This window comes from Zonotrichia leucophrys, unplaced genomic scaffold (genome assembly GCF_028769735.1).
Source record: "Zonotrichia leucophrys gambelii isolate GWCS_2022_RI unplaced genomic scaffold, RI_Zleu_2.0 Scaffold_106_152335, whole genome shotgun sequence".
Taxonomy (NCBI): domain Eukaryota; kingdom Metazoa; phylum Chordata; class Aves; order Passeriformes; family Passerellidae; genus Zonotrichia; species Zonotrichia leucophrys.
The window spans coordinates 73725-86094 of record NW_026992311.1 but is presented as its reverse complement, the minus strand read 5'-3'; the positions used below and the strand labels follow the sequence as shown (position 1 = coordinate 86094).

The following is a 12370-nucleotide window of genomic DNA, read 5'->3' as shown; positions in this document are numbered from 1 at the left end:
AATTTATTCTAATTTATTCTAATCTATGCAAAACAGCCCCGCGCCGCCCGCCGGGGCCGCGGGAATTGGAATTATTATTGGTTAATAATTAATGACCCTATTTTATTTGGTTTAACGTTATTTTTATTGTTATTGATGTCGTTTCTATTGTTATTGTCGTTATTTTTAATGTTATTGTTGGCATTTTAATTATTGTTATTGGTATTTTTATTTTTATTATTGTTATTTCTATGGTTATCGTTGTTATTTTTAATTATTATTGTCGGTAATTTTATTATTATTGTTATTTTTAATTATTAGTTTTGGTATTTTTATTATTATTATTGGTAATTTTATTACGGCTGTCATTTTTATTATTAATTTTAATTATTATTTTTATTATTTCAATTTTTAATTATTGTTGTTTATTTTATTACCGTCGTCATTATTACTGTCATTATTATTGTTATCACTGTTATTATTGTAATTATTATTGCTGTAATTATCACTGTAATTATCACTGTAATTATTACTGTAATTATCACTGTAATTATTACTGTAATTATTACTGTAATTATTATTGTAATTACCACTATTATTATTATTATTATTATTATTAGCCCCCCCTTCAAAAGAAATCCTATTTATTGTCTCGGGATGGTTTTGTAAAGAAAAAGGGGGAAAAAATGGGGAAATAAAGGAGATTTTTGAAAAAAAAAAAAAAGCTTAAAAGTTCATTTTGGGGACTTTTGGGATGTTTCAGATATTTGGGGATTTTGGGATATTTGGGACATTTTTGACATTTGGGATTTTTGGGGGATTTGGGAATATTTGGGAAATTATCAGATATTTGGGATATTTGGGGACATTTGGAATTTTTAAAATATTGGTTTGGGGACATTTTTTGATATTTTGGGGACATTTTTGGACATTTTGGCCACGCCCCATCCCCGCCCACCCCACCCCACTCATAAACCCCCCAATCATTAATTCAATCAATCAATCAATCAATCATCAATCAATCAATCAATCAATCATCAATCAATCAATAATTAATCAATCAATCAATGGCTGTTTATTATTAACGACCCCTGCTGACCTTTGGTGGGTGGGGGAGGGGTCCCGGATTTTTGGGGTCGTTTAAGGCTTTTCAAGCACCGGGGGAAAAAGGGGGGAGGGCGGGACCCCCAAATTGGGGAGGGGGCGGGGCCAGGGAAGGGGGCGGGGTCAGCTCAGATATTGCACGGGGGGGAGGGGCTGAGCTGGGGGAGGGGATTTGGGGAACCCCCCGCCTAAAAGAGTCTGGGGTCTTTGGGAGGGGAGGGGATATGGGGACCCCTCCCCAAAAAGGCTCCGGAGTGTTGAATTTTGGGCGGTTTTTGGCATTTTTGGTGCATTTTGGGGAGGGGTCCCGGGCCCCAATCCCCCCCCATGGGTGCTGGGTGAATTTGGGGAGGGGTCCCAGCCCCGCCCGGGGGGGTCGCGCGGGCGAGGAGGCTCCGGAGTGTCGTTGGATTTTTGGGGTTGTTTTTGGCATTTTTGGTGCATTTTGGGGAGGGGTCCCGGCCCCGTCCGGGGGGCTCACACAGGCTGGGCCCACGCGCTGGGCACGCGGCCGTACTGGGGGGGCAAAAATGGGGAGGGGGTCACGGGGGGCACCGGGACCCCTCCCCAAATTCCAGTGCATGTTTCGCACAGATTTGTCTGAATTTTACCCAAAATTTCCCCCCATTTCCACAAAATTTCCTCCCAATTTCTCCCCAAATTTCTCCCGGTTTTCTCCTCAATTTTCCCCCAGATTTCCCCCCAAATTTCCCCCAATTTGCCCCCAAATTGCCCTAAAAATTCCCACAGATTTCCCCCCAATTTCAACCAAAATTTCCCTGAAATTTCCTCCAAATTCCTCCCAAATTTCCACCAAAATTTCTCCCAATTTTCCCCAAAATTACCCCCAAATTTCTGCCAAAATTTCCCTTAAATCCCCCCAAAATTTTCCCCAAATTTCTCCCCCATTTTCCCCATAATTTTCCCACAAATTTCCTCCCAATTTCCCCCCAGAATTTCCTCCAAAATTTTCCCTTAAATTTTCCCCCCAAATATCTCCCAAATTTCCCCAAAATCCCCCCCAAATTTCTTCCAAATTCCTCCCATATCTCCCCCAAATTTTCCCAAATTTCTCCCCAAATTTCCCCCCAATTTCCTCCCAGATTTCCCCCCAATTTTCCCACAAATTTCCCCAAATTTCCCTCCACATTTTCCCAATTTTTCCCCAGTTTTCCCCAAATCGCCCCGATTCTCCCCAAATCCCCACCTGGATGTCGTTGAGCTCCCGCAGGAACCTCGTGGTCACTTTGGCTCCGTTCTCCATCGTGGGCACCGACAGCACCTGGGGGGTCTGGGGGTGTCACCGGGACCCCCAAATATCCCCAAAAATCCCCCCAAAAATATCCACCAAAAATCCCAAATATCTCCCCAAAAATATCCCAAAATATCCCCCAAAACCATCCCAAAATATCTCCAGAATATCCCCAAAATATCCCCCAAATTTCCCCCCAAAATCCCCCAAAAATATCCCCAGAAATATCCCAAAAATATCTCCAAAAATATCCCCAATATCCCCCAAAATACCCTTAAAAATACCCCCCAAAAATTTCCCAAATATCCCCCAAAATGTCCCAAAAATATCCCCAAAAATATCCCCATATATTTGGGAATATTTTTGGGGATATTTTTTGGGGATATTTTGGGGGGTAATTTTTGGGAAATTTTGGGGGCAATTTCGGGATATTTTTGGGGTAATTTTTCGAATGTTTTTGGCGATATTTTGGGGATATTTTGGGGATGTTTCTGGGTATATTTTTGGGGTAATTTTGGGGGCTATTTGGGGGATATTTTGGGGAATATTTTGGGGATGTTTTCGGGTATACTTTTGGGGATATTTCCGGGGATATTTGGGGATATTTTGGGCTATTGGGGACCCCCCCAGACCCCTCCCCAAAGACCCCAAAACCTCCCCAAAATCCTCCCCAAACTCCAAAAATTCTCCCCAAACCCCCAAACCCTGTAACCCCCCAGGACCCCCCGGTTCCTCAAACCCCTCCAGCCGCCCCCAGACCCACAAATCCCCCCAAACGCCCCCAGACCCCCCAAATGCCCCCAGACCCCCGCACCTGTTCCTGGTAGAGGATCTCGCCCACCGGGCACACCCAAAACCCCCCAAATTAAACCCAAACCCTGTAACCCCCCGGGACCCCCCAGACCCCTCCGGTTCCCCAGGCCCCCCCAGACCCCCAGGACCCCCCAAATCCCCCCCAGACGCCCCCAGACCCCCGCACCTGCTCCTGGTAGAGGATCTCGCCCACCGGGCACACCACGCAGGCGGTGCCGGAGCCGAACATCTCCCGCAGCCGCCCCGCCTTGAGCGCCTCCAGGATGGCGCCCATGGGCAGGGGGGCTTCGCGCACCGCGAACTCCCCCTGGGGGGGCGAAAATTGGGGAGGGGTCCCGATGGTCACAGATACCCCCCGAAACCGCCCCAAATCCGGCCAAAATCCGCAAAAAAACGACCCAAAACCGCCCCAAACCACCCCCGAGCGCCCCCAGCACGGGCCCATGGGCAGGGGGGCTTCGCGTACCTCGGACTCCCCCTGGGGGGGCGAAAATTGGGGAGGGGTCCCGATGGTACCCCCCCGAAACCACCCCAAATCCGGCCAAAATCCGACCCCAAAACCGCCCCAAATCTGTGCCAAAATTGCCCCAAACTCCTCCCCAGACCCCCCAAACTTTACTGAATCCCTCCCCAGACCCCACCCAAGCCCCCAGACTCCTCCCCAGACCCCACCCAAAGCCCCAGCCCCCTCCCCAGACCCCACCCAAGCCCCCAGCCCCCTCCCCAGCCCCCCGCGGCCCCCCAGAGCCCCTCACCCATTTGTGGGCCAGCTCCAGCAGGCTCTGCCGCGTCACCCCCGGCAGGATCAGCCCGTCCAGGGGGGGCGTCACCAGCTCCGGGGCTGGGGGGGGCAAAGGGCAGGTCAGAGACCCCCTGGGACCCCCGGAAATGCCCCCAAACCCCCGGGACCCCCCTGAGCTCCCCAAAACCCCTGGGACCCCCCAAATCCCCTCTGGGACCCCCCCAATTTCCCCCCATACCCCTCTAGGACCCCTCAAACCCCCCAAATTTCCCCTCAAACTCCCCCAGGACCCCCCACATTTCCCTCCAAACCCCCCAAATTTCCCCCCAGGACATCCCAGGACCCTCCAGGATCCCCCAAATCCCCTCCAGGATCCCCCAAAGCCCCCAAATTTACCCCCAAATCCCTCCAGGACCCCTCAAACCCCCTCCGAATCCCCCCAGGACCCCCAAACGACCCCAAATCCCCCCCAAACCCCCCAAATTTCTCCCCAGGACACCCCAAACCTCCCAATTTCCCCCCAAACCCCACTAGGACCCCCAAATCCCCCCCAAACCCCCAAAATTTCCGCCCAAACCTCTCCAGGACCCCCCAAACCCCCAAATTTCCCCCCAGGACCCCCCAAATTCCGCCCCGTACCCCCGTCCGGGCGCTCCCAGAAGACGAAGAGGTTCATGGTGCCCACCTCGGTCAGGAGCTGCTCGGGCCCGTAGAGCCACAGCACCTGCTGGCAGCCGCGGGCCCGCGCCTCCTCCTGCAGCTCCAGGCACGGCCCGTAATTGCTGAAATTGGGGGGAAAAATCCGTAAAAAAATAGCTCAAAATACACCCAAAATATACCCAAAATCCCGGAAAAATAACTGTAAAAATAGCCCCAAAAATGACCCCAAAAACCGCAATAAATGCCCCAAAAATCACCCCCAAATCTGGCCCCGCCTCCTCCTGCAGCTCCAGGCACGGCCCGTAATTGCTGAAATTGGGGGGAAAAATCCGCAAAAAAATAGCTCAAAATACACCCAAAATACCACAAAAATACACCGCAAAATAGCCCCAAAATAACCACAAAATATCCCCCAAAAAACCCCCCAAAACCCCGAAAATATACCCAAAACCCCACCCAAAAAATACCCCCAAAACCTAACCCAAAAAAACCAAAAATCCCCCCAAAAAAATTCCAAAGAAAACCCCCAAAAAATTCCAAAAACAAACTCAAAAACCCCAAAACTGCCCCCAAAATATACCCAAACTGCCCTCCAAAAAGAAACCCCAAAAATCCCCAAATCCCCCCCAAAAGACCCCCAAACCCTCCCCAAACCCCCCAGTGGTCACTCCCATGGGTCAGTGGTCACTCAGTGGTCACTCAGTGGTCACTCACCTGCCCAGCTTGCAGTGTCCGGCCCCACCCAGCCGTGGTCACTCCCCCTGCCCCAATGGTCACTCCCATTGTTCAATGGTCACTCCCATGTGTCAGTGTCCATTCCCATGGGTCAGTGGTCACTCAGTGGCCACTCAGTGGTCACTCAGTGGTCACTCAGTGGTCACTCGCCCACCCAGTTTGCAGTGTCCGGCCGTGGTCACTCCCATGGGTCAGTGGTCACTCCCCACCCCAATGGTCACTCCCAGGGGTCAGTGGTCACTCTGGTCACTCAGTGGTCACTCACCCGCCCAGCTTGCAGTGTCCGGCCCCGCCCGGCCACGCCCGCACCTGCTGGGGGTCAGCCAGGAGCCGGATGGGGCCGAAGCCCCCCGAGAAATACGGACCCACCGGACACACGACCACGAACAGGAGAGCCTGGCCGGGGGGCGAGACCCCCAGGGTGGGCTGAGGGGAAATGTGGGTTAGAGACCCCAAAATCCCAAAAATTCACCCCAAAAAACCGCCCTGAAAACCTCCAAAAACTGCCCCAAAAGCAGCCTCAAAAACTGCCCAAAATCCCCCAAAATGTGCACGGCCCCACCGGACACACGACTACAAACAGGAGAGCCCGGCCGGGGGGCGAGACCCCCAGGGTGGGCTGCGAACAGAGACCCCCGAATGAGCCCCAAAATCCCAAAAATTCACCCCAAAAAAACGCCGCAAAACCCGCTCCAAAACCCACCTGAAAAACCACCTGAAAACTCCCAAATTCCCCCCAAAATCCTCCCCTAAACCTCCAAAATCCCCCAAAATCTTCCACAGGACCCCTCCCAAATCCACTGGAGCCCCCAAGAACCTCCCCAAATTCCCCAAAAAATCCCCCCAAATCACCCCAAAATGCTCCAAAATCCCCAGATTTCACCCCAATTCCCCATCAATCCCCATCAATCCCCATAAATTCGCCCCAAAAGCCCCAAAATCTGTGGATTTCACCCCAAACCTCGGTGCCGATGAAGGTGGGGCGGATGTAGAGGCTGCTCTGGGGGTCCCGGGGCACCCAAACCCCCGGAATTCACCCCAAACCCCCATAAACCCCCATAAATCAATATAAACCCCCAAAATGCCATAAATTCGCCCCAAAAGCCCCAAAATCTGTGGATTTCACCCCAAACCTCGGTGCCGATGAAGGTGGGGCGGATGTAGAGGCTGCTCTGGGGGTCCCGGGGCACCCAGCGCCCCTCGAGCCGCACCAGGGCCCGGATGCACTCGAGCAGCTCGTCCCCGTCGAACTCCTGAGGGGGAAACTGGGATGGACTGGGAGGGACTGGGAACAAACTGGGATGGACTGGGATGGACTGGGATGGACTGGGAACAAACTGGGATGGACTGGGAACAAACTGGGAACAAACTGGGAGCAAACTGGGAACAGCCTGGGATGGACTGGGAGGGACTGGGAACAAACTGGGATGGACTGGGATGGACTGGGAACAAACTGGGAGCAAACTGGGATGGACTGGGATATACTGGGATATACTGGGATGGACTGGGAGCAAACTGGGAACAAACTGGGATGGACTGGGATATACTGGGAGCAAACTGGGAGCAAACTGGGAACAAACTGGGATGAACTGGGATGGACTGGGAGGGACTGGGAACAAACTGGGAACAAACTGGGATGGACTGGGAGGGACTGGGATGAACTGGGATGGACTGGGAGGGACTGGGATATACTGGGATATACTGGGATATACTGGGATGGACTGGGAACAGCCTGGGAGCAAACTGGGATATACTGGGAGCAAACTGGGATATACTGGGATATACTGGGAGCAAACTGGGAATGGCCTGGGAACAAACTGGGATGGGATTGGGATGGACTGGGATATACTGGGAACAAACTGGGAGGGACTGGGAGCATTGGGAGCAACTGGGAACAGCCTGAAACCAAACTGGGAGGGACTGGGGTGGCTTTTTTCTTATTTTTGGGGTTTTTGGAGACTCTCGGGGGGTTATTTGGGGGTGATTTCAGGTTTTTTGGGGGTTTTTGGTCACTCCCAGGCAGGCAGACCCCTCGGGGGTTATTTTGGGGTAATTTTTGGGTTATTTTGGGGTGATTTGGGGGGTTTTTAGGTACTCACAGGCAGGCAGACCCTTCGGGCAGGATTCTGAGGTGATTTCAGGGATATTTTGGGGTTTTTTGGGGTGATTTGGGGTGATTTTGGTCACTCACAGGCAGGCAGACCCTTAGGGGTTATTTCAGGGATATTTTGGGTTTTTTGGTTAATTTTCACAGTTTTTGGTCACTTACAGGCAGGCAGACCCTTTGGGGATTATTTCAGGGTAATTTTGGGGTGATTTTGGGTTTTTTGGGGTGATTTCAGGGGTTTTAGGGTACTCACAGGCAGGCAGACCCTCTTTGCCGATCTCTGCATCCTCTCCATGTTCAGTTCGGGCCGAAAAATCCGAATTTTGTCGTCGTCGCCCCGAAAAGCCTTGAGGCCCTCGAAGAGCTGCGGGGGGGACACGGATTTGGGGAGATTTCGTGCATTTTTGGGTGGTTTTGGGGTAATTTTGGGCTGGTTTTTGGGGTAATTCTGGGCTGCTCTTGGGATGATTTTTGGGCTGATTTTGAGCTATTTTCAAGGTGATTTTTGGTCTGTTTTGAGGTGATTTTTGGGGTGATTCTGGGCTGGTTTTGAGGACATTTTTGGGTTGGTTTTGGGGTGATTTGAGGTGATTTTTGGGCTGGTTTTGGGGTGATTTTGGGGGATATTTCCCCCTCTGACCTTGCAGTGCTGGTTTTGGGATGATTCTGGGGGTTTTTTGAGCTGGTTTTGGGCTGGTTTTTGGGCAGTTTTTAGGCATTTTTTTTAGCTGTATTTGGAGTAATTTTGGAGCAGTTTTTGGGGGATATTTTTGAGCTGGTTTTTGTGATATTTTTGGGGTGATTTTGGGGTGATTTTGGTACCTCCACGGTTTAGTGCAGGGCACTCGATGCTGGGTGCAGCCGCAGCTCCTGGAAGGGGCTGGTTTGGGGTAACTTTGGGCAGTTTTGAGGCTGATTTTTGGGGATATTTTTGGGGTGATTTTGCACAGTTTTTGGGTTAATTTGGGGTGTTTTTGGTACCTCCACAGCGTAGTGCAGGGCGCTGGATGCCGGGTGCAGCCGCAGCTCCTGGAAGGGGCTGGTTTGGGGTAACTTTGGGCAGTTTTGGGGCAGTTTTTCGGCCAGGTTTCGGGCTGTTTTTCAGGCAGTTTTTGGGGTATTTTAGGGCAGTTTTTGGGGTGATTTGGGGTGTTTTTGGTACCTCCACGGCGTAGTGCAGCACGGTGGAGGCCGGGTGCAGCCGCAGGTCCCGGAAGGGGCCGATCTTGGGGCGCCCCCAGCCCCGCTCCCTCTCCCACTCCACCGTCAGCATGTGGTCGGTGAAAAACTTCCCGAAAACCAAATCCCGGGGGGCCGGGGGGGTCCCGAGCGCCTGCGAGCGCTGCAGCTCCAGCTCCGAGGCCTGAGAGGGGAAATTTGGGGTAAATTCGGGGGATTTTGGGCAATTCGGGGGGTCCTGCGAGCGCTGCAGCTCCAGCTCCGAGGCCTATGGAGGGAATTTGGGGTTAATTCAGGGGATTTTGGGCAATTCGGGGGGTCCTGCAAGTGCTGCAGCTCCAGCTCCGAGGCCTGAGGGAAATTTGGGGTTATTTTGGGGGATTTTGGGGTTCTGGGGTCATTCAGGGGGTTTGGGGGTTTATTTGGGGTTAATTCGGGGGGTTTTGGGGTCATTTGGGGGGTCCCGAGCGCCTGCAAGCGCTGCAGCTCCAGCTCCGGTGCCTATGGGAGAGATTTGGGGTAAATTTGCGGGATTTTGGGGTCATTTGGGGTTTGTTTGGGGTTTGGGGTCATTCAGGGGGGTTTTGGGGTAATTTCGGGGGATTTTGGGGTTTATTTGGGGGGTTCTGGGCTGGGTTTGTGGCAGTTCAGGGAATTTGGGAATTATTTGGGGTGATTGGGGGATATTTTGGGGCTGTTTTGAGGATATTTTGGGCAATATTTTGGGTTGATTTGGGGCTGTTTTGGGGGATATTTTAGGGGATAATTTGGGCTGTTTTGGGGTATATTTTGGGGTTTATTTGGGGTATATTTGGGGAATATTTTGGGTTGACTTGGGGCTGTTTTGGGGGATACTTTAGGGGATAATTTGGGCTGTTTTGGGGTATATTTTAGGGTATATTTTGGGGTATATTTTAGGGTATATTTTGGGGCATATTTTGGGGTTTATTTTGGGTTGATTTGGGGCTGTTTTGGGTTTTTCTCTCACCCTGAAGGTGCTCTTGTAGCCGCGCCGGGGCTGCAGCAGCGTCGCCAGAACCTGGGGGGGGGCACAGGCTCCCAGTTTGGCCCAGTTCGGACCAGTTTGGCCCCATTTTACCCCAGTTTGGGCCCTGGTTTACCCCATTTTTCCTCATTTTTACCCCATTTTACCCCAGTTCGACCCAGTTTGGACCATGTTTTCCCCCATTTTCCCCTATTTTTTCCCAATTTTACCCATTTTCACCCCATTTTCCCCAGTCCCGGGGAGGGCGTGGCCATGGTGGGGGAGGGGTCCGGGCCCTGCCCCTCCCCCCCGGACTTTGACCCCCCCCGGAGCCGCCATTGCCGAGAACGGACGGACTGGGACAAACTGGGAATGAACATGAACACTGGGACAAACTGGGAGCAACTGGGAGAGCGCTGAGAGCGACTGGGACCACACAGACAGCGACTGGGACTCACTGGGACAGACTGGGAATGCACTGGGAGCAACTGGGAACAACTGGGACGGTCTGGGAGCGATTGGGAGAGCACTGGGAGCGACTGGGAACAACTGGGACAGGGACTGGGATGGACTGGGACGGACTGGGAGCAACTGGGAGAGCGCTGAGAGCCACTGGGACAAACTGGGAATGAACTGGGAGCAACTGGGATGGACTGGGACAAACTGGGAGAGCACTGGGAGCGACTGGGAATGAACTGGAAGCAACTGGGACCGCACAGAGAGCGACTGGGACGGGCTGGGACAGACTGGGAATGCACTGGGAGCAACTGGGAATGCACTGGGAGCACTGGGACAGGGACTGGGAGCACTGGGAGGAACTGGGATGGGCACTGAGAGGAATTGGGAGGAACTGGGGGGCACTGGGAGAGACTGGGAGGGACTGGGGGGGACTGGGAGCAACTGGGAATGCACTGGGACAGGGACTGGGAGGGACTGGAGGGCACTGGAAGGAACTGGGGGCGACTGGGGGGAACTGGGAGTGACTGGGAGGGCACTGGGGGGACATTGAGAGGCACTGGGAGCAACTGGGATGGACTGGGAGAGACTGGGAACAACTGGGGGGGAACTGAGACGGACTGGGAAGGCACTGGGAGTGACTGGGGGGCACTGGGGGGCAATGGGGGGCACTGGGAATGGGGATACTGGGGGCACTGGGAACACTGGGACGGGCACTGGGAGAGCCTGAGTGGAACTGGGAAGGTCCAAAGGTGAACTGGGAGCACTGGGAGGGAACTGGGAGGGGACTGGTGGCACTGGGAGGAGTCACTGGGAGCACTGGGAGGGACTGGGAGCGCCGAGGGGTCACTGGGGTCACTGGGAGGGGTCATTGGGGTTACTGGGAGCACTGGGAGGGGTCATGGGTCTAACTGGGAGTCACTGGGCTAACTGGGAAGGGTCACTGGGGCTAACTGGGGGGTCACTGGGGGTCATTGGTGTTACTGGGGTCACTGGGAGTTACTGGGGCGTTACTGGAGTGGCCACTGGGATCACTGGGAGGGGTCACTGGGGGTTACCGGGGTCACTGGGGTTACTGGTGGCACTGGGAAGGGTCACTGGGGTTACTGGGAGGGGTCACTGGGGGTCACCGGGGTTACTGGGAGTCACTGGTGCTGCTGGCAGGGGTTACTGGGAGGTCACTGGGTTTACTGGGAGGGGTTACTGGTCTAACTGGTGTCACTTGGAGGGATTACTGGGGTTGCTGGGAGTTACTGGCAGTTACTGGGATGGCTAACTGGTCTAACTGGTGTCACCCGGAGGGGTTACTGGCGGTTACCGGTCTAACTGGGAGGGGTTACTGGGGTTACTGGTCTAACTGGGGGTCGCTGGGGTCACTGGGCTGGGCTGACTGGTCTAACTGGGCGTTACTGGGGGTTACTGGGGGTTACTGGTGCCGCCGGTGCCTCCGGCCGCTCTCACCGCTCCGCCGCCCCGGGACCGCAGCGCCGCCGCCGCCATCGCTCCAGGCCCCGCCCCTCCCGCTCTGCGCCAATCACAGAGCTCCCTCACTCCCCTCCCGGCCAATGGGAGCTCGCCGCCGCGCCCCGCCCGCACTTCCGGCCAATCACAGCGCGCCCTGCCACCCCGCCCCCGCCGCGGCCAATCAGCGCCGCGCCCCTCCCCGGAGCCACGCCCCACCGGGCAGCCAATAAACGCAGCCGTTCTCCGGCCGTTCATTTGCCTATAGGCCACGCCTCTCTGTGGGTTCTGACCAATGGGGGTGCGCCGCCGCGCGGAGGGGGCGGAGCCACGGCACGTGCGGGGAGGGGGCGGGGCCAAAGCACGTGCGGGAGGGGGCCACGCCCACGAGGGGACCCCAAAATCCCTGAAATTCCCCCAAAATCCCCTAATCCCCAAAATCCCTGAAATCCAGGGAGCCCCAAAATGCCCAAAATCCTCGGAAAATCCCCAAAATTCCGAAAATACGACAGATCCCGAAATCTCCGAAATCCCCAAATCCCAGAAATCCTAAAAATCCTCTGATAATCCACAAAAATCCCCCAAATCCCCCCAAAAAATCCCCAAAATCCAGGGCCACCCAAAATTCCCCCAAAATCCCCGAAATCCTCAGGAAAATCCCCATAATCTTCCCAAAATCCCCTCAAAATCCTCCCCCAAATCCCCAAAATCCTCCAAGAAATCTCCAAAATCCCCAGAATCCTCAAAATCCCCCCAAATCTCCCAAATTCCCCAATTTTGGGGTCCCCCGGTCCCCCCAACTCCCGGGTCCCCCCTCGGGGGTTTTTGGGGTTCCCCTCCCCCCCCGCCCCTCCCCCCCCATTTTGGGGTTCCCGCCCCTCCCCCCCCGTCCGTGGG

At 54.0% G+C, this 12370-nt stretch overlaps 1 protein-coding gene across 1 annotated transcript; it reads right to left on the bottom strand.

Annotated features, from left to right (window-relative positions):
* Positions 1–1058: 1058 nt before the first annotated feature.
* On the bottom strand, positions 1059–11524 carry BCAT2 (branched chain amino acid transaminase 2). Its single transcript, XM_064737786.1, has 11 exons — positions 11474–11524; positions 9560–9610; positions 8555–8755; positions 7646–7756; positions 6419–6538; positions 5551–5711; positions 4530–4672; positions 3904–3989; positions 3315–3455; positions 2291–2365; positions 1059–1599 (listed from the first exon to the last, which is right to left on the bottom strand). Exons 1-11 carry the CDS (start codon positions 11510–11512, stop codon positions 1561–1563), a joined length of 1167 nt encoding a protein of 388 aa, XP_064593856.1. The 5' UTR covers positions 11513–11524; the 3' UTR covers positions 1059–1560.
* Positions 11525–12370: the final 846 nt, after the last annotated feature.

What these genes read in the sequence shown, in the direction of transcription:
- BCAT2 (XM_064737786.1), bottom strand. Translation starts at nt 11,512, where the DNA reads ATGGCGGCGGCGGCGCTGCGGTCCCGGGGCGGCGGAGCG. An exon ending in GGTCCCGGGGCGGCGGAGCG is followed by an intron (nt 9,611 to 11,473) that starts GTGAGAGCGGCC and finishes GCCCCCCCCCAG; the next exon opens with GTTCTGGCGACGCTGCTGCA. An exon ending in AGATCCTCTACCAGGAGCAG is followed by an intron (nt 2,366 to 3,314) that starts GTGCGGGGGTCT and finishes CAGACCCCCCAG; the next exon opens with GTGCTGTCGGTGCCCACGAT.